The 22,301-nt window shown below is 35.1% G+C and overlaps 1 protein-coding gene and 1 pseudogene across 1 annotated transcript; one reads left to right on the top strand and one right to left on the bottom strand.

Moving 5' to 3' along the window:
• Window positions 1-6,578: 6,578 nt before the first annotated feature.
• On the top strand, window positions 6,579-8,589 carry LOC114731811 (phospholipase A1-IIgamma-like). The gene is made up of 2 exons (XM_028919064.1): window positions 6,579-7,260; window positions 7,934-8,589. The coding sequence occupies exons 1-2, from the start codon at window positions 6,622-6,624 to the stop codon at window positions 8,534-8,536; spliced, it is 1,242 nt and encodes a 413-aa protein (XP_028774897.1). The 5' UTR covers window positions 6,579-6,621; the 3' UTR covers window positions 8,537-8,589.
• Window positions 8,590-9,157: 568 nt separating this feature from the next.
• On the bottom strand, window positions 9,158-15,480 carry LOC114731787 (phospholipase A1-IIgamma-like; annotated as a pseudogene).
• Window positions 15,481-22,301: the final 6,821 nt, after the last annotated feature.

The following is a 22,301-nucleotide window of genomic DNA, read 5'->3' as shown; positions in this document are numbered from 1 at the left end:
AAATTTAATTTTGAATAGATATTAATAAACAACTTATTGCTCCCTTTTGAACAATATCAAGTATTCAAACCTTATGAATCAAAAATCACAAGTAATAAATTGATCTTAAATGTCACTAGCAAATATCGTAATTTTGTTCAAGACAATGTCAAACATTAAACATGGATGCATCTCTTAACTAGAATTCATTGATTCACCATATTGTGAGAACTAGCTTCTTCTGTTAGATCTAACCTCTACTAGTTTATCTCTGCTCTTTGAATTTAGTATTCTCAGGTCACTTTTCCTTTCTTCCCATAGCAAGCTGGCAGCCTAAACATGTTGAACCAATCGTAACTGTTTTGGTTTATTGTAGTTCATGAATTTCCACATATAGTACTTGATAATATTTCAAATAATATTATTGTCAATAAGAGGATGCATGTGTCCATAAAAATAAAGAACAAAATTCTTTTAGGTCTCTAATGTTGCTTTGGACCCCCTTAGAAATAAATTTCCAAGCCACTTTCTAACTCCAAATTCTGTACTGTAATTTTTCCTTATGAATAGTAATACGTTGGGGGCCTAATTTGGGTAAATGGACTCTGCATTCATTGTCTTCAGAGGAGTCGAAATTGCTTATGAAAACTTTCTTTCAGGTTATGGATACAGTTTGACCCGATTTCCGGTTTCAAGGATTTCTAATATACTGACACAATCTCTTCTCAGCCTTCTTTTGCCCTCCTCAGCCTCCAATCTCCAATGCCTTGCTGACACGCTGCCCCTCTCCCTCTCTTTCCTCCTCTTGACACAGGGGTTCCATCTATGTTTTAGGACAAAAAAGACAAAACTGAAAAAAAGGTATTTCTATTATTTTTATACAGTTGATTTTATTGTTTTAAAAAATTAATTGGTTAATTCTTAATCAATTTTTGTCAATCATAAATATCAGTTCCTACACCCGTAATCCGTTATGACTAATGTAAATATCAACTACAAAACATATAAGCCGCCAAAACAAAACCCAATGAAAAATAAAACGTAGTAAAAATAAAATAATTAAATAAAATTTACTTATTATCTTTTGAATTTGGACCATTCAGAATTAATTTAGATGGTTTAGTGAAGTCAAAAAAATTTTGATAGTTTAAACTAAGATAAATATAATAATATATTTTTCAATAATAAATTAATTTTTTACATCTGTTATTTATAAAATTATCCTTATTTTAAATTATTTGTACATTAAGATAAAAATTTATTTAAAAATAGGAAAATAAAATTGAATCTGGACCATTCAAAATCAATTTGGATGGTCCAGATTAAAATGAACATAATGATGATTTTATTGTTTTTAAAAAAATTAATTGGCTAATTCTTGTCAATTTTTGTCAACCATAAATATTATTTCCTATACCCATAATCTGTTATGGCTAATGTAAATATTGACCATACAACATATAAGTTGTCAAAACAAAACCAAATGAAATATATTTTACCAAAAAAAATGGAAAAAAAATTTTAAGAATAAAATGCTTATATAAAATTTATTTGTTATAGAATCTCAATCATACAAAATCAATTCAGATAGTTCAAATTAGATAAAGATAATAATATTTCCTTACAAAACTAAGCTGTATAAAAACAATAGAAATACCATTTTTTCAGTTTTGTCTTTTTGTCCTAGAACATGGACGAAACACTTGTGTTGAGAGGAAGAAAGGGAAGGAGGGACAGAGGCAGCGTGTCAGCAAGACATTGGAGATTGGAGGCTGAGGGGGGGGGGAGGGAAGAGAGCAGACGGCAGCGGACAGAACAAGAAAGGGAGAGAAGCTGCTTCCATGTGGGAGTAGCCTCGTTCCGATCCATAAAAAGAAAAATATAAGTTTAAATATCATAAAATATACTTACTAGGCGTTAGTCTCAAGTTTAACGTGATTTAGAGATACACGATTCCGCCTGGAGAACACAACTAATATAAAAATTCTCAGATTAATTGTAACAACCGCAAACTACGTAACAATGTACGAATTAATGGATATGCCTCAAATAAAAGTCCAACTAGCCAGTAGGTTCTATGAGATACGCCTCTTCTGTTTTTTTTTTTTGAAAAATAATTTCTATATTAATTTTATTTTTTTATTTATTTGAGTTAACTTGTATGTAACACTCTAAAATATTTTTTCTAATAGCACTTAATATCCTAAATTAATTAATTTTTCAGGATAGTGGATGGTACTGAAAAAAATTTGATGATACTGAATACACTAATAATTAATTAATAAGGATACTGGGCGGCTACTACTAGAAAAATATTTTAGTATGATAAATTCATTAAAAAATAATTAATTTAGGATACTGGGTGTTACTGAGAAAATACTTCATGATGTAGAGTTTATTAAAAAATGATTAATTTTGAACACTAAGTGTTACTAGAAAAAATATTTTAAAGTACTAGATACAAGTTAACCAAAATAAATAAAAATAAGTTAATAAAAGTTATTTAAAATAGAAAGAGAGAGAGAGAGAGGAAACGTGAGGAGCATTCCCCGCTCATCGATTCGATGATCAGGGAATGAGGATTCCACGTTGGATCCTCAATATATTATATCCACTTGTGTGGAATAAAAATTGTTTTTCCGGTATCTGAAAGCGTAGATTAACAACGTCATGTTCCATCCGCAATTTTTAATAGGATTTGCAATTGCAAACGTAATTTAAAAAGTAAACATAATGACTAATATATAGAGTTCAATACATTTTTACGTTTTGTAAAAGTATTTTCCGTTATCCATAACGAATAAATTTTTTTTTTGGTCAAAATAAAACACAACTTAATTTGAGAAAACTGTTTTGCCCGCCAAAAAGATAAATTATTTTTGCTATCGTTTTCTTTTCACAAAAAGGTTTTTAGGCAATCATCAACCCAGTATCATGTATTTTTATCTCAAACTATATATGAACTTTAATTCTTTTTGCAGTGTATGTAGGCTATAGATTTTTATTCTATGATCAAGTCGATCGGTCGATATAAACATATAATATTTTCCTTTTTATGTTTTTCTTACTTATTTTCCTTTCATCTTTGTCCAATTTATTGTTGTATGAGAATAATATATGAGTAATCAAAATATATTTTAGGCCATATTAAATTTAATCTGTACAATTAACTTATGGTAAATATTAATTAGGAAAGGGTGTTGTGAGCTGCCCAGTACCCTTCACATACCAATACAATCAAGTTCTGAACACCTTTGTTTTCATATATCATCCATATTATCATGTTCTTTACGAAGATTTTTGAAGATCTGATCATAAAATTTTGGTAGTGAATCTGTTATAATCTCTGGTTAAAAAAAAAAAATCTATTACAATCGGTTTTCATTTGAGATAGAAAACCTTAATATATTTTGAGATGAGCAAGGAAACATTTGTATCATGAGTAAATAATTGGGAAACTTTCTCAGTGCATTTTTTATATATTTTATTTTGTTTATCTATGCACTAATAATTTAAATTTTCAACTAGCTAGCTGAATCCATAAACTATATAAGCTATTTGTTAAATTTCTATTTGCCGTTGTGATTTTTATCTTTACAAATTCCTTCATCATATGTGCTCCTTCCGAATCCTAATACAAGGCATTAAAGTCCCATATTTCAATATGCATGCCATCTTACATAATCTTAACGGTAATTAATATCATTTTATCTAAAATACCTCTTAGAATATATCAAAATTACTTGTCTAGCAAAAATTAATCCTTAGAAACAAATCATGAACTGTTAGCTCTATAATATATTTTGATATCTTGGACATGCATGTTCCTCAATATTATATATCCACTACACCGAAAAAAAATTTTCTTTCAATATCAAAAATTGAAGGCAGAACCAATAACAAGTATAGTGAAAGGAGTTAGTCTCTTACAACTTGACGAATTAAAATTTAAATTTATGCCGTGAGAGGTACTCACATTTGATCCTCCAATAGAAAGATATCCATGCTTAGTCCAAAAAAAAAAAGAATTGAGAATAGACGACTTAATTAAACTTTCATTCAGAATATTCAATATAGTATTTGCAAACGTAATTTGAAATTTAAACTCGCCATACCGAATTCTTTTTCGGTCAGACTAATTGAGCCTTTAACATATGAAAAGTGAATGATGTTTATTAAATTGGTCGATAACAACCATTCATATCCAAGGAGAAATCAAGCCTATAATACTTATAACAACCAATCTAACAGTGTAATTGCTTGTCAACTGCGTAAAAACAAGACTGAATCAATAACTAAATACTTATTAAAGTAAAATTTCAACATATTCAAAAACAGTGTGCATGGAGGGGGGACGACGAGTTCGTCATATTCCAGCTCTCAAACGGTGTCATCCTCATCTGAAAGAAATATATTTTTAATGTTTAAAATTATTTTAACCCAGAACTTAACCACTTTTATTTTAGTTTAAATCTATTATATTTTCCTTAAAATCCCCCCAAATGATGTTTGAAATTAATTTCTCTAATTACCTCTTATAGTTCATTCAAAATTGCACTGATACCTCTCCAAATATACTCAAAATGTTCTTTAAATATACTAAAAATGGGGAGTTATGGAAGATCTAATTTACCTTTCTCTTGGGCGATTAGCGTCTGTTTCCGTGTCAACTTTTCTTCCTAGTTTCTTAATAATTTGGTTTGCAATAAGATATAAATAATTTCTTCTCCCGATCAACATGTAAAATATTATAATGTTATGCTCATTTTTTGTTGGAACATGCTCACACGTGCTAATTGTTTAATCTTTCAAGTCAGATTAAATAGATCGAAAAGACCAATTGAGCCTTTTAAACATAGTAAATTGTTTCGTTTGAAAAATTCCGAATACAAATTGCTTAATAAAATATACCCCACGAGTGATCATTATTGCGTTTGAATTAAACCCTTTTACTTTGAAATTTCAACTGATTAAGCTTGGTGAGTGTTAGTTATAGAACGTTACGTTACGTGAAGTTGATGATGTGAAAATTAAACTTACTTGCGTTAAGTTGGAATAAGATTACAGCGATTAATCAATCAACAAATTAAAGTATAGGGAGAGATAATTGATGATTAAAAAAAATTATTAGCACCAAAAATTTTGATGAACGTTAAAAAATATAGGGAAGGTCATGACAAACACTCATTGATCAAAGCTGAGAAATTGAAGAGAATATGTTATCCTCTTAATTTACATGTCATTTTCTCAATATATAATTAATTTGTCAATAAATTGATACATTTTGAAGAAGTGGAATGCTTCCCATCTATCTATTTTCAATCATAACTTAAAATTTCTTCTTTCCCAATTAGTGTATAACAAAGATTAAAATATATTTTGATTTCTTGGACACGCATGTTCCCTAATATTATATATATGTCTAGGCGGAATAAAAATATTTTTTCAGTACGGCTTCCAAATTTTTTTTCCATAATGTTATCATAAATTAATACAATCCATTTTTTTTTTAAATCTTGTGCACGTTTCTTCCGTTATCCATAATGAATTAAGTAGTTCTTTTTCTCTTTGTGGTCAGAATAATAATTGAGCTTTTTAAAATACGCAATCAATTTCAGAAATTTGGTTTGCTTTTAAAAAAAACAAAGATTAACTAACATATCTCTGTTTTCAATAATAAAACAAAATTATCTTCAGCTAGACTCCTCAACACACAAATCGTTCATTTCGAAGAAGTGAAATGAAATGTTTTCCTTCTCTCCGTTTTCAAGCATAATTTAAAATTTCTTCTTCCTCAAGCAGCAAATACCATTGTAAGATATATTTGGACTTCTTGGACACGTATGCTTTACGATATTATATATATCCACGCTGAATAAAATATTTTTTTTTCAAGTATTAATGAAGATTCACGACTTCATGTTTCATCCAGAATAATGTTTAATACAGGATTCGCAAACATAATTTAAAAGTCTCCTTAATTTTTTCCCAGCCAACGTATTAAAGAGTACAATGCATTTTTTTAATATCTTGTACACGTATTTTCTGTGATCCATTTCTCGGTCTGAATAATTGAGGCTTTAAAGTATGAAAATCTCAGGAAAGGAATCTCTCCACTTCCTATCCCGTCCATTTCTATCCATTTCTTAGTATATAAAATAATTTTATAAAATATCTTGATTATTGTTTTAAATTATCATGGCTAAATCCCGAAAATCTCAATCATGCTCATTAAATTGTTCGATAGCAATCATTCAAAAAAAATTGCTCGATAGCAAGCATTCATTTGCGAAGCAAAGTCAACCTATAGGCGGCTTCAAATACTGAGAAACGGTAAACTTAGAAGCCTAAAATTCTAATTGTCCAATCAATTTCGTATAGACCAAGAAAATTGAATTTAAAACCTAACATTCCAACACTAATATCAATTACATACATTTTCTAAAACAAAAGACTGAATCAACATAGCCAAATACTTTTTGAAACAAAGTTTGAACAAATTCAAGAAGACTAAGCATGCCAGAAACGGACGGAGTCATCATTTGCTAGTATAAGTAGGCATTCAAATTAACCCATCTTCATCATCACTCATACGAACTTCAATTGTTTCATAAAGCAGTTCATAAGAAGAAGAAGAAGAAGATGGGCAGCAGTGAGAGCAAAACCGTGAATTCTAACACTGTGGCTGATCATCTTGAAGAAGACAAGAAGAAGATGGTCAAACCTGGAAGCATTGCAACAAACTGGAGGGAACTTAGTGGCGAACATTATTGGAAGGATTTGTTGGACCCACTTGATATTGATCTTCGTAGGTACATAATACACTATGGAGAAATGGCTCAAGCTACTTATGATGCTTTTAATGATGATGAACCATCAAAGTATGTTGGAATGAGCCGTTATGGGAAAAGAGATTTCTTTTCCAAGGTGGGTTTGGAAAAAGGAAATCCTTTCAAGTACGAGGTGACAAAGTTCCTCTATGGAACCTCGGAAAAGGATTTTCTTATAATAGAAGACGTTGAAGAATCAAATTGGATAGGATACGTTGCTGTGGCCACGGATGAAGGCAAAGCTGTGTTAGGGAGGAGAGACATTGTGATTGCTTGGAGAGGAACTGTGCAGATGGTGGAATGGGTCAAAGATTTTCAGTTCCTATTGGATGATGCTCCAATCATTTTTGGTCCTCATCGATCTGATTGTAAAGTACATCGAGGATTTTACTCTATTTACACAGCCACCCACTCGAAATCAGTCTTCAATAAAGCAAGCGCGAGAACCCAGGTAACATATGTTTTTGTTAATGCATGAGGGAGAGAAAAAGATGCAAAAAGATGATAATATGCATGGATGAAGCATAACTTGTTGTTTTGCCCCAACCATAATGGCAAAGATGTTAAAACTGAACTGGACTGGTGAATTCAACCGATTGGGACTTTCTTTAAAATGATTTATAAACAGCTTTTCAATAATAATTTATCGAATATGAGATAAGTATGTGAGAAAAGTTTTGTCTTAATTTATGTGAAAGTATCTATGAGCACTTATCAAACGTAAATCCAAACAACCCTTGGATCAAAAAGTAGCAATGTATATGTCCGATTCAAAACACCCCGGAACAAGTTTACCCCATTTTTTCCCCATATTCCAATAACCCAAAACTATATTATTTTTTATTTTTATTTATCTTTTGGTTGGTTTTTCCTTTAATGTTATATATGTTTAATAATTCTATTGGTGGTTTTGGTTAATCACACAAGCTTGTACTAGTTCGGTTGGACAATTAATCTAGTATATTTTGTGATTTCTGTGATTTATGAGGACAAAAATACTTTTAATGTGATGTTGGTGTGGTCGCCTATAAAATTAGCATGTATGACAATATGCATAAATATTGTCTAACATATTTTTATTTTTTTAAACACATTTTTTTAATTGTATTAATTTTATTATGCAGGTTTTAACTGAAATTAGAAGGCTTGTGGATAAATTTAAAGATGAAGAAATAAGCATAACAGTTACCGGCCATAGCTTAGGTGCAGCAATTGCAACACTGAATGCAGTTGACATAGTCGCTAATGACTTCAACATTCGAAAAGATGAATCTCATAAAGCTTGTCCAGTCACAGCATTTGTATTTGCAAGCCCTCGTGTAGGAGAAAGAGACTTTCAAAAATTCTTCTCTAGTCAAAAAGATCTTCGTATGTTACGTATTACAAATAAAAATGATATTGTTCCAAGGCATCCTTTCTTGGGTTATGCAGAAGTGGGAGAAGAGTTAGAGATCGATACTGAGGAATCAAACTTCTTAAAACAACCAGGTGATTTGAAGAGTTGGCATAATTTGGAAGTTTACTTGCATGGAGTTGCAGGAACACAAGGGAGCAAAGGAGGCTTTAAATTAGAAGCTAAAAGAGACATTGCACTTGTCAACAAAAGCATGGCTGCTTTGAAGGATGAGTATCATATTCCTGAGGCTTGGAGGGTGGATCAAAACAAAGGATTGGTTCAACAACCTGATGGTTCTTGGCTCTTGCCAGATCCTGAACTTGAAGAATGATGATTCCATTAATGAGTTTTAGTTTCTATTTGGGTGTCTCAGATGTTGTTTCGTTGTTGTGTTTTCCCTTAAGATCAGATAGTTATTTCAAGTTTGAGCGTGTAAGATATCAGTTTCATCGTTGGATTTCAATAAAACTAAGTATTCGAATTAGATTATATTAACAACTGTTCTGGTTGTAACAAGAGTTATGTTTAAAAGCTTTATGTCAAATGTGATTTCGACAAAATTAATTTATGTGTGTATATGATTTATTCAAAAGCATTTTTAGATATGTAATTGTTTGAAGAACATGAATTTAATAACATACTAATATTTAATGACAAATTGAGCCTGCAAATGAATACATAGGTGATCAGGTTCAAAGTAACTGTACATAGCATGGAACTTATTTATGAAAGGTACAAAGGAAAGAGACAAAGTCAATGCTTTATTCAATGAACTCACTGACACATAACATAGATACTTTATTCGAAAACACGTGCGGAATCAGTAGTTTGGGTTAGAACATAAATAAATTCCACAATTGGAAGCAACAACCACACGCATTGTCGATATTTTATTGAAACACTCATCAGAAGCACAAGAAGCCACGTTTTATACAGTAACCTTGACGAATCATTAGAAGTCATCCTCCTCATGATCCATCAGCTCCCACGAACCATCTAATTGTTGAACCATTCCCTCGTTCTTCTCAACCCACCATGAAACAGGAACAAGATTTTCATCTTTCAAAGCATCCACACGCTTGTTCGCAAGCGCAATATCACGATTCACCATCAATTCAAACTCTCCATCAAGTCCATGTGTTCCTGCAACGCCATGCAAGTAACACTCCAAGCTATGCCAAGTAAGGATTGTCCCTGGACTCTTCAAGTATGGTGACTGCTGAGTATTCATTACCAGTTCTTCACCCACATCTAGATAGGGCAAAGCGGGATAGTTTGTGTTGGAGCGCAGAGCACAACGGACAGACACAAAGCACGGCAGAGAAATCATAACGCACTGAATATTGTATTATTCACACAATTGTAATTGTTGAGTGTACAGTAACTTCCTATAAATAAGAGTAAAAGACCTATAAGAGGGTGACACGTGCTTATCTATAGAGAACCATCTAGAATCAAATATTCAAAGAGTTATCTGTTGGATGTATTGGGCTTCACAGTGTGCTGGGCTTGATTATGGGCTTCAATACTCCCCCGCGAGTTGAACTGTGTAGGAAGCACTGTGAGACTCGTTCTGAGCATGGCAAACGGTGAAGAGGGCAATGGTTTAGTAAGTATGTCAGCTATTTGATCTTTTGAGGAGACATGGAGAATGTGAAGGAGGCCAGCAGCCAAACGTTCACGGACAAAGTGATAGTCTAGGGCAATGTGTTTGGCTCTGGAGTGTAAGACAGGATTAGCGACCAGGTAAGTAGCCCCCAGATTGTCACAGTAGAGGAACGGTGCTTCAGAAAGAGAAATATTTAACTCATATAGCAGATTTTGGAGCCAAATGAGTTCACTGGTTGTAGTGGCTAAGGACTTGTATTCAGCTTCTATACTGGATTTGGCTACAGAGGGTTGTTTCTTAGAGCTCCAGGTGATTAGATTTGGTCCAAGATAGATGGCAAAGGCACCAGTGGACCGTAAGTCATCAGGATTTCCACCCCAATCAGCATCGGAGAAGGCAGATAGCGTGAGGGAATTGCTGGGCTTGATGTGCAGGGCAAAATGAGAGGTGCCCCTAAGATAGCGCAGGATACGCTTTACAGCAGTCCAGTGTTGAGTACTAGGATTGTGCATGTATTGACAGACCCGATTAACAGCAAATGTGATGTCAGGCCTAGTGAAGTTAAGATATTGGAGGCCACCGACAATGCTGCGATAAAAATGAGGGTCAGGAAATGGAGCACTGGAGGTGGTGGAGATGGTGGAATTAGAGGCAATGGGTGTGGAAACTGGTCGGGCATGCGACATGTTGGCCCTTTGAAGAAGGTCTTGGATGTACTTATGCTGAGATAATATTAACCCAGAGGAAGAGGACTGAACTTCAATGCCCAAAAAATAATGTAAGGGACCGAGATTCTTGATGGGAAAGGAAGAATTGAGAACAGAAATGAGTTCACAAATAGCCTCAGGGGAAGTGCCAGTAACAAGAATGTCATCAACATAGATCAGAACATAAATAGTGACACGAGAGTTATGGCAAATGAAGAGGGACGAATCGGACCTTGAAGCAGAGAAACCAAGTCGGAGAAGTGTGGAACTTCATCGAGCAAACCAGGCACGTGGGGCCTGTTTAAGGCCATAGATAGCTCGACGGAGCTTGCAGACATGGTGAGGGTGTTCAGAGTGGACAAAGCCAGGCGGTTGTTGCATATAGACATCTTCGTTGAGGAAGCCATGAAGGAAGGCATTTTGGACATCAAGTTGGTTGATAACCCATCCTCGCGAGACTGCAACAGAGAGGATTAAGCGGATGGTCGTAGGCTTGACCACTGGGGAGAATGTGTCGGAGAAGTCGATGCCAGGTTGCTGATGAAAGCCTTTGGCAACAAGGCGTGCTTTGAATCGATCGACTGTGCCATCAGGTAAGTATTTGGTGCGGAAAATCCATTTGCATCCAACAACATTCATCTCCGGAGAATATGGGACGAGGACCCAAGTGTTAGTGGATGTAAGAGCATGAAACTCATTGTGTAAGGCTTGGCGCCATTGAGGGATTTTGAGAGCTTGGGTGACAGAAGAGGGTATGGGTGGCTCGGGTCCCAAAGTGCAGTGAGATTAAGAAGAAAAGGTAGAGACAAAATCAGGTGGAAGGGGTTTGGGTTTGAAGATCTGTGCCTTGGAACGAGTAATCATAGGATGGGATGGAGCAGGTGGAGGCGGGTAGGGTGACGGCACAGAGGTTGACGGAGAGGGAGGGACGGCTGATGGTGATGGAGAAGGGGAAGACAGACTGTGAGACGGAAAGGGTTGATGGTGTGGACTTGAGGAAGGGCTGGTATATGGGCCTGAAATTGGGCTTGGTACGGGCTGGGATAAAATGGGAGGTAAGGTGAGGAGTTGGTTGGATAAATTGGGCTGGGGTGGTGATTGTGGTTGTGAAAAGGGAAAAAGGAGCTCATCAAAAATAACGTCCCGTGAGATGTAGAGTCGGCCCAGTGGCTTTATGGAGACATAGATATCCTTGGTGATGTGGTGCATAGCCAAGAAAAATACAGAGCTGGGATCGTGGTGCTAGTTTATGTGGAGTATAGGGTCTCAGATTGGGCCAGCAGGCGGATCCAAATACTCTGAGAAACTTATAATTGGGCTTGGTGTGATATAGTAATTCATATGGGCTGTGGTTCTTTAATACAGAACTTGGGAGGCGGTTGAGTAAATAGGTAGCAGTGGCAAAAGCATAGGTCCAATAGTTCTGCAGGACAGATGCGTGATGCAGTAAAGCGAGGCCATGTTCAACAATGCTCCTGTGACGTCGTTCAACAACACCATTTTGAGTATGAGTGTGAGGGCAGGTAATACGATGATTAATGCCAAAATTAATTAGATCCTTATGGAGGGCCCGAAATTCTCCTCCCCAGTCAGATTGGAAGGCACGAATTTTTGCATTAAAAAAGGTTTCAACCAGGGATTTAAACAGTAGAAAAACAGACCGAACATCACTCTTTGATTTAAGTGGATAAAACTAGACAAACTGAGAATAATCATCTACAAAGGACACATAATAGCGAAAACCATCGACAGATACTGTGGGAGACAGACCCCAAACATCACAAAAAACAAGTTGGAAGGGAGAGTGAGAACGAGACAGAATTGCTGGTGAGGGGAGACGATGACTTTTGCTGGTGCGACAGGCAGGACATTGATGAGCAGGTAGTTTGGAGGATGATGCTAGAGAATTGCGAAGAATGACTTGTTGGACGATTCTGAAGGCAGGATGACCTAGGCGTTGATGCCATTGGAAGAACGAAGGAGACACTGATGAATGGGCTTGAGGAGAGTGAACTGGATACAGACGATTAAGACTGGGTCCTTGAAGCAGAAGCTTCTTGGTTCGCTCGTCCTTCAGAGAAAAATAACCAGAGTGAAACTCAAAGTAAACATTATTATCTGTGCAAAATTGATCAATGGAAAGTAAATTTTTGGTAATTTCAGGAACATGTAAAATTTGAGAAAGGAAGTATTTGCCAGAAGTGGTGTTAAGTGTGCCTGATCCTTGATGCTGAATGGGCATAGGAGTGCCATTGCTCACTCGAACAGAGTCATATCCTGTATATGGTTCAGCACTCAGATTGAGCTTGGAAAGATCACTGGTCATATGATGGGTGGCTCCAGTGTCCGGGTACCATAAAAGATCATTCGCAGTGGAGTATTCAGAGCAGTGAGCTGACAGAGATGGTGGAGGCGGAGCTTGTAATGCGTGATTTGGTCGCTGAGCACATGTGCGTGCTGTGTGTCCGAATTGATCACATAGTTGACATGGAACATCGTTGTCTGGTTGAAAGTAGGTAGTGCGACCACCTCCACGGAATGAGCGTCCTCCGCCTCTGCCACGAAAGGAACCACGAGTGTTTGCTTGAAAGAATCGACCAAAGCTGCGTCCAAAACCTCGACCAGAACCTGAGAAGCGTCCTCCTTTGCCACGAAAGGTTGAGTAGTTTTCGGAAGGAGTGCGTCGCAGAGTTACTGCATTCGCAGTGATTTCGGTAGGTAGGGAAATGGAGTTGTGATGAGACATGCGTTCTTCGGTGGTGAGTAGATGGCTGAGAACAGTTTCGACAGTCAAAGATTGTCGTTGAGTGGTGAGAACTGTGACAATAGTGTCATACTCTGGTCCAAGTCCCGCAAGAAAATAGGTGATGAAGTCTTCATCAGAGATGGGTTTACCAGCAGCAGCAAGAGAGTCAGCTAAGATTGTTGCGCGACGATGGTATTCCTGAATAGTTTCTCCTCCTTTTTTGATACTTGTAATTTGTTGATGAAGAAAAACCAAACACGCTTGGGTTTGTTGTGAGAAGGAGGTTTCAAGAGCCGTCCACATGGCTCGGGAAGTGCGATGACGGAGGAACTGAGGAACAATCTTTTCCGAAAGGGAGGCGATAAGAATGGATAGAACCATTTGGTCCTGTTGGAACCAGGTAATATAATCTTTGTTTGGAAGGCTAGAGGGAAGTTTTTGGGAAGGTTGGGCAATGGAGCCATCGATGTAGCCGAACAATTGTTGGCCATAGAGATAAGGTAGAATTTGGGCTCTCCAGACGAGGTAGTTGTTTTGGGTGAGTTTGGTGGTGACATAGTGGGATAAGGTGGACGGTGGTGTGGGGTGAACGGTGGTGGTGATGGTTGGTGAGACAAGTGTTTGAGGGGGCGTGGTGGTGGAGGACTGATTTGGTGAGGAGGAGCCTGACATTTCGGCAGTAGTGCTACTGCTCTGATACCATGTTGGAGCGCAGAGCACAACGGACAGACACAAAGCACGGCAGAGAAATCATAATGCACTGAATATTGTATTATTCACACAATTGTAATTGTTGAGTGTACAGTAACTTCCTATAAATAAGAGTAAAAGACCTATAAGAGGGTGACACGTGCTTATCTATAGAGAACCATCTAGAATCAAATATTCAAAGAGTTATCTGTTGGATGTATTGGGCTTCACAGTGTGCTGGGCTTGATTATGGGCTTCAATAGTTTGGAACAATATCAAGAATATTCTTAATTCTTAAGGCCCTTAGATCTTCCAAGCCAGTGAAAATCCTATTGAAGTTTGACTCTCCAACTCTTGGGCACGCATACACAAAGGCTGTGACGAGACATGCCTTGCCTGGTGTGTCCGTTGGCTTGTTATAGCCATTTTGAGCTATGTCCACTACGTTTAATGTTGCAAGTGCACCTCATAAACTATGTCCAACTACGGTTATGCTGATTTCTTCATCCTTATATAGATCTACAAGCCTTCTAATCTCAGTCAGGACCTGCACATAAAGCATTAGTAAGTATCATCAGCACGTCTAAGACCTAATAAATTGTCAAATTTGAATAATCTTATAAATTTGAAGGGGTTGAATTTGAGTGAATTTTACTAAATTTCAATAAACTTTACCAGAGCTATCTTTATTGGATCTTAATTTGAAATTCAATCAATTGATAGGGTAATTTAAACTGAGACTAACATTAAAATTCACAATTCAAAATATAAAATCACGAGATTCAGCTTAAGCACAACTTGAGTTCTAGTCTATGTGTGTAAAAAATATGCCCTTATGAAAGCTACTCTCATTTGGAGGTTTGACCCTCGGATTAGTTAGAATCTAATATGGCTCACGACGAGTAGTTAACTACCAAAAGGGAAAAGAAAACAAATACCTGGTCTCTTGCACTCGTCGTGTTGTACGGAGATTCAGGATTATCTGAAGTATACATAGAGTACCAACCCTGATGCACTCTAGGATCGGTTAATCCAGAACCACCAAAAATTATAGGAGCAGGAACCAACAGAAACTGGAAATCATTAATCCACTCCAACGTTTCTATTGTTCCTCTCCAAGCAATCACAATATCTCTCCTTCCTAATACACCTTTGCCTTCATCTGTGGCCACAGCAACATACCCTATCCAGTTTGATTCGCTGCTCCAAGATTCCGGTGACAATGATTGTATTATAAAAGCTTCAGGAACAGCGATTTGTGATGTTGCATACAGACACCTAGTCACAGTATACTTGAAGGGATTCCCATTCTCTAAACCCACCCTTGTGAACAAGTTCCTTTTGGAGTACTTGCTTGCTCCTGCAAATTTGGAAGCTTTTTCTGTGATAAAAGTATCATACGTAGCATGTGCTCTTTCTCCATAGTGGATTATATACCTTCGTAGATCGATGTCAAGAGGGTTTAGAAGACCCTCCCAATGATCTTGTCCACTTAGGAGTCTCCATCTTTGAGCAACGCTCATCTTTGTGTGTTTCTTTATTTGTGTTTCTGTGTGGATACTTATCATCCACCACTTGCAATCTTGCCTTTTATAGATAGGTAATACTTCACCTGAAGAATGATTTTTGAATTCTCTGACTTTCGCCTCTTTGAAGTTTTCAACCCTTTACTTCAATATCTTTTGGGTGCGAATCTTATGAATGATAATATAGAAGTAGTGTAGCTGTTTAGTGCTTGTCATTTTGAGATAAACTATAGGTTTCGTAAGCAATAATAATGGCTTGCTCTACACATGATTCATGTTTTTGAAATGTTCCAAATTGTCACTCTCAGTACATCTTGATGGCAAATTGAACATTTATTAACAAACGCCAACACTTCAATAATTTATGTTAAAGAAATTTTGGTAACAATTAGAAAATGGAAGTGTCAGCTACAGCTATATATTCAATAACATCAAAGCAACTGTTCATAACTAACGCGTAAATTTAATAGCTGTCTTGATGCAAACTGAACAATAATTTGGAGGAATATTCTAGTGGCACATTCTATCATTAATTAAGTTTATACTATCTTGATGCCATCAAAAAAGTTTATATTATCCGATCAAACACAAATAAAGATTTTCAGATTTAAGCACTGTTATTGAAGCTGGAAAATTTTCAGATTTAATGAGGATTGATGTTAAATAATGATGAAAACGATAGTGTGTTCAAATGTTGAAATAGAAAAGTAATATGAGTGCTAGTAATTTTCCTTGAAAACACGTGTTCCTCAATATTATGTATCCACTACGCCAAATAATCTTCCTTTCAGTATTAGAAACTGAAGATAGAACCAACATTGGTTGGATCTAGCAAAATGTGTTAATCCTTTACAAGATAATAAACTAAGGTTTAAATTCTCATTAAGAAAAGTGTCATTCACAACAGCGCTTCGCCTCCAATAAAAGAATACATATGCTTAGCCCCAAAAAAAAAAGAGTAAAGAAATAGAGAATAGATGACTTAACATTTCATTCAGAATATTCGAGATAGTTGTTTCAATTTTGAGTGTGTAAGATATTTCTTTCCTTGTTAGATTTCAGTAAGCTAAGTTTGGGTAAGATTAATTTTTCAAACTTAATTGTATCAAAAACAGTTCTTGTTGTAATGTGATTTATGTTTAAATGCTTCATCTCAAATGTGATTTTAACAACAGTGATTTGTGTCTGTACGAATTATTCAAAAGCACTTTCAGATTTGCACTTAATGAAAAACATGAATTTTATAACATATACTTAATGAATAATTGAGCCTCGACATGATGCAAGATCCATAGTTTATGGGATTCAAAGTTGATGTATGATGAGAGTCTTTGTCCTACGCCTTGGATTCCCAATCAAAAATAAACCCAGGCAACATAGTATAGTGCAAAACTTATGTTGTTTTACTTTGAGGAACCTTTATTTGAAACCATAAATTAACTAAACATCAACATAATAAATTGATAAGGAAAAATTTTTTGGGTTTTGAAAATTAATTTTACTCTCGCAACTACTAAAGAAGCAATGAATTAAGAATATAAACTACTGTTTTTTATATTTTCTTTCACAAAGGTAGAATAGGAATGGGGATGATAAAATGTATGATAAGAATGCTCCTTGGGAAGGATTAGTGACCTTCCTTGTTCAAAAGATTTTGGGAGTTAAAACAATACACTAAGTCTTAATAAAAAAACCCCAAGACATCGTTTGAGTCTAGGAATTTTAATTAGTGATTACTCCTACTACCATAGTTAAATAAACAACTCTTAAATTACTATTGAAAACCACTTAGTATGCAATTGTGATTAAATCAAATAGCTCATTCTGCTTTAAAAATAATGCTCAACCGAGACATTGAACAGAGTGCCTAACCAAAGCACTCAACAATAAGCTCAATTCAACCGTATCATCCACACTAACATGCCAAACAGTACAATAGCAATGACCTCAAATAGGGGATATATGAATATATCCCATTCAAGCCTATAAAATCTAATCACAATCACAATTGTTCAATTCAACAAAGGTAATCAAATCTTAGTCTCTAACATTACAAAAACAACAATCTACAACTATAGAATCCAAATTTAGATAACAGAAAATGAATTGAACAAAATTAACTCCCTATGATAGCTCTGGAACTCCAGCCGCTGCTCCATTTGCAAGAAGCACAATGAAATTAGCTACACATTAAGAGAGACAATGCTACCACCATAGTTCCAAACTACTGCAACAAATGGGCAGCCATGGAAGAGGAAGACAAATGCCATCGTTAGTGATGCTAGAAGTTAGAACTGCAACCCCTAACTTTCTAATACTCTTATAGGGTCATTTTAAGGTCTGTGAATCACTAAACGTCAAGTTTCTATCCAGCAAAAAAGTAGGTAAATTTCTTTTTTCAAATCATATACTAACTGAAAACTTATGAGTGATTCACATTTAAACCCTGCCTGTACTACTAATAATGTAGGTGCACATATTTAATAATAACGCTATATACAAAGGTATATACATTAGCCATCTCGGTCAATGGCACTTACCTGTACGCTGGTAGTGCTTACCTCCTTATGGAGGATACAAAATGGTATATACACAAGCAAGTAGTGGTTACTTGCCTATAAACATATAAATAAGTTAGTTAGTTAACTACTAAAATAATTGACTTCATAGGTAAGTAGCAGGTATTCCTGCTCTCCATACATGCCCACTTTCAGCTCTTACAACGTCCTTACCCTTGGAGCTACTTGCACTTGCTGTACATCGTGAAAAGGAGGGTGAGATTTTGGAGAACCCCCACAGTAGTAATTTCCATCAAACACATGCAGATTGCACAAAGTATGCAAAACATAACCTTGCAAGCTATGCATATAAAGCATTTAAGTGCAATGACAAATAGATTGAATAGTTGAATGTGTAATCAACAACACATAAGGCTAGACATACAATGGCACGTAAGGTTGTGTCAATAATAGTTCATAAGGTCACATTTGTAATGGCATGTAAGCTCGTACAAATAATGGCTCATAAGGCCAGGCAAATGAAGGCACATAAGGCCCCATATCTTCCAATTGCATGTGAATTAATAACTCATGCAAAGAATTAAAAATTACATGTTCTCATACTTTGGAGTAGCACATGACAAAAATAGACATGTAGCAATCATACACAAATGTAAGGTAGGAAAGAACCACTATCTGGTCTGCTTCCCTACAAATCAAACCTTACAAATTTCTTCTTCTTTTGCTTCCTTTATGGACTTGAGTAGATATCAAAACTAATTATATTCATAAGAGTAGATCAATACTTGATCCAAACTATAATTCATAAATTAAATAACTCTTTTTAAATCCCAAATATTCTTTATACTCTAGCCTTATTTAGTAGTTGATCATCCTGGACAATTTTTCTTATTCGAACCATTCTCTTTGGAGGGTTATCTCCTTTATCGCAATTCATATAGTTGCTTTACTTAGTAACTGATCATTCTGGTCAACAATATTATATATAAATATATATATATATATATATATCACATTTGAGGACAACATGGTGCCCTTCATACCTCAATCATTCAATCCCAATAAAGTAAATTTGATTAAAATCCAACTTCACTAATTTTGCACCCATGACCAAAACACGCAAATAAATATATTCATATATATATATATATATAATCACACTAATTGAATTTATTTCATTTTTTTCAAAATAATACTATGAGCTCTCTTAGATTTTATTCACAATTAACTTAATATTTATCATTTAAATCCAAACAAAGAAATTTCAGTTTCTAACCATCTATTGATCTTCTTAATCTTTGGTATAACATTCCTCCAACAACCTTTCCAGTAACCTCTATCAATTGCCAATCTTTAACCCATACCTTAAGCAATGATTGTGCCATTGAGAATTTCCTGACCGCACACCTTTAAATAATTACCAAACACCATGACTGTCAATATATCCAATTACCATTTCCATCCACCATTTGGAAACCTCAAACAAACCTCAATAATAAATTTCAAATCAATTTCTAGCTTAAATTATTTGATCCCCAAAGCAGCCACCAAGTTTAATTCTAATCACGATCACTAAATCTTCAAACCTTTCTGTTGTTTTCATTCAATAACTATTAGTCGATTCCTCACTTTTCTGTTAATCCTTTCTTAAAACCTTTATATAGTACCTCCAAAATACCTTTGAACCATAACTTTGAAATCTTATATCAAGCTAGTTTCAATTAAGGCATCTAACTAAAATTTAGAACTTTATACTGGAATTTCAATCAATCTCAGCTATCTTTTATAGTCAGAAAATTATTCCTAACTTCAGGTCATCAGTTCAAGCCTATCCTTTAAAATTCAAAATCATAACTTAGCAATTTAAAGCAATTAAGACCATCCTTTAACTTTGAACCTTTCTTTTAAAGTTTCTAAACTCAATTTAATAACTTAGAATACTTGTTCATCATCTAAAGCTACTAAACAGTAACTATATATTTAGTATTCCTGGCATTCCATGCCTATACACACATATATTTATATCTCCAATGGTTCAAACAACCTTACACTTAATCTGGAAATATTATCCAGATTTACCAGCATACTTGAACATTCACAAGTCAACCCTTAGTGATCTCCATCACCTTTAAACAATGACTCATAGTTCATAATCATGAATCATCAAAACCAAATCAACTTCCAGCTTCCATTCACTTTCCTACCTATTGCTTAATACCCCATATAATGCTTCAACTAGTCCTACTCTCAATCCGAAATTATTTTCCCACATTCATGTATTATTTAAATCATTATTCCATTGCTTTCAAACCTGATTTAACAAAGTAGAATAGTTATTTAACATAGAGAAGTCCCAAATCAGTGAGTTATCATCACTTTTACAGCCCCACATTCATTACATTAAATATATATGCTTAAATCTATGTATTTATCTTATTCATAACTCTCTAAGGAACCTTTTATCTCTTCTTAATTGTTCAATCAGTTGCCTCATTAAATCTAGAAAATTTAGCTTTACATCACCATATACACACTTCCTTTAAATCTTTTACCCATTTCGGTTTGCACAAAATGGGTCCCTTTAAGATTGTAACTCTTATAACTAGTCTTAATCCATCATTTCACAACTTGAAACATAATTTAGATAGCTAACAATTAATTAATCAAAGAGAATTACTAGTTTTGACAAACATAATTCTCTTTTCTGAAATCTTCACTGTTGTACAATTTTCCAGCATCAATATCAAGACTCAGTCATCATTCTATTGCTTCTAAACATGACTTATACCTCCTTTATCTGTAATTTAATCATTTTAAGCTCTTCCCTAGCATTCACAAATATCAAACAGCCACTGCTCCTTTATTTTATAGCACACAGCTTTCTCATCAAACTCTACACTTCACAACCAAGAACAGGGAGATTAGTTTCGAAAATCACAGAACAACTCCATCTCCTAACAGCATCGTATTAACGTTTCTATAACACAAGGACGGAGATTTATTAGCTTGTTACCTAGGGATAGCGAAGCCACAACCATAAATATAAAAATCTCTATTTCGGCTATCACAAAACAGAGCCACCCTTCACTTGCAGCAACAATAATCGACTTGCAAACTAAAAATAATACTCCATTATCATCAACAAGCATTACTCTTTCATCATCATCAAGTTTCAGCCTTGATTGGGAGTTTCTCTTACTAGAACTCCTCTCATCATCAACACTCCAGCCGGTCACCAATCCCAGAAAACAAAAATAGGAGGAGGTTTAGGAGGCTCACCTTGTTCAGAATCCAAGCTTGCATGGACGAAAACGGCCTCCGATTATCAGCTTCTCCTTCCCCGTTTCTCCTCTTTTCCTCACGTCTCTCTCTCTTTCTATTCTCTCAAGTTTCAGACGCAAATGAAGAAGAAAGATGGAGCTGCTGCTTTTAATCAAATAGGAGAAGCGGAAAGGACCATTAGGCCCTTCATTTCTTTCCTTTCTTCCATTTCCACCCTTTCTCCTATTTTTCCTAAAATATAAATATATTCAGAAATTATTGCACAGTAGTTTATATGGATTTTCCTCATCTATTAGCTTCTTTAACCTATAAAATAATTTCTCCAAAAATTTCACGTCAAAAGTCAACTCCTAACTATTTTCTTGAATTTTTTAGAAAATAGTCCTTAATTCTAGAAATTAATTTCTAATCCATTTTACAGATTTTATACCTCAATTACCTTCTTTGCTATCTCAAATGATTATCCTAAAATTTTCAAATTAAATATAAATCTCTAAGTATTTTTTCATAAATTTTTGATAAAATAAGCCATTTTTCTCTTAAAATTATTTAAACTAATTTTGGAGAAATAAGTTTTTCAAAATATTTTTAAACTCTAAAGATCAACATTCCATAATTTTTTCTAATTTTATTTAGCCATTAATAATTTTAATGAATTTTTTCTTTAGTACTCATCTTGAGTTAGAAAATTCAAGGTGTTACAAGAGCGGAAGCTGCGACTTGAAGATTATGATTATCGTGGAGATAGAATAAGATCGCTGGTGGTTGTGAAGGTCGAAGGTTGAAGATGGATTAAGAGGAAGGAAGAAGATGATGGTGATGAAGGTTGGAAGAGAAGTGGCAGTGGTGAATGAAGAAGTGAAGGTCGCGGGGGCGGAATGGGAGGAAGACGAAATCGTCGGTGGTGATGAAAGAAAAGGAAAGTCGACAATGCTTGATGGGTTGTAGGAGGATGGAGGTCGTCTATTGCAGTGGAGATGAAGATGGAGGATGCGATGGGTAATGGTGAGGATGAAA

Source organism: Neltuma alba, unplaced genomic scaffold, assembly GCF_004799145.2.
Source record: "Neltuma alba isolate B1F8T4 unplaced genomic scaffold, ASM479914v2 tig00012846_pilon, whole genome shotgun sequence".
NCBI classification, from domain to species: domain Eukaryota; kingdom Viridiplantae; phylum Streptophyta; class Magnoliopsida; order Fabales; family Fabaceae; genus Neltuma; species Neltuma alba.
The sequence above is the reverse complement of the archived record's forward strand: the minus strand, read 5'-3'. Positions and strand labels throughout refer to the sequence as shown.

What these genes read in the sequence shown, in the direction of transcription:
- LOC114731811 (XM_028919064.1), top strand. Translation starts at nt 6,622, where the DNA reads ATGGGCAGCAGTGAGAGCAAAACCGTGAATTCTAACACTGTGGCTGAT. An exon ending in AAGCAAGCGCGAGAACCCAG is followed by an intron (nt 7,261 to 7,933) that starts GTAACATATGTT and finishes TTTATTATGCAG; the next exon opens with GTTTTAACTGAAATTAGAAG.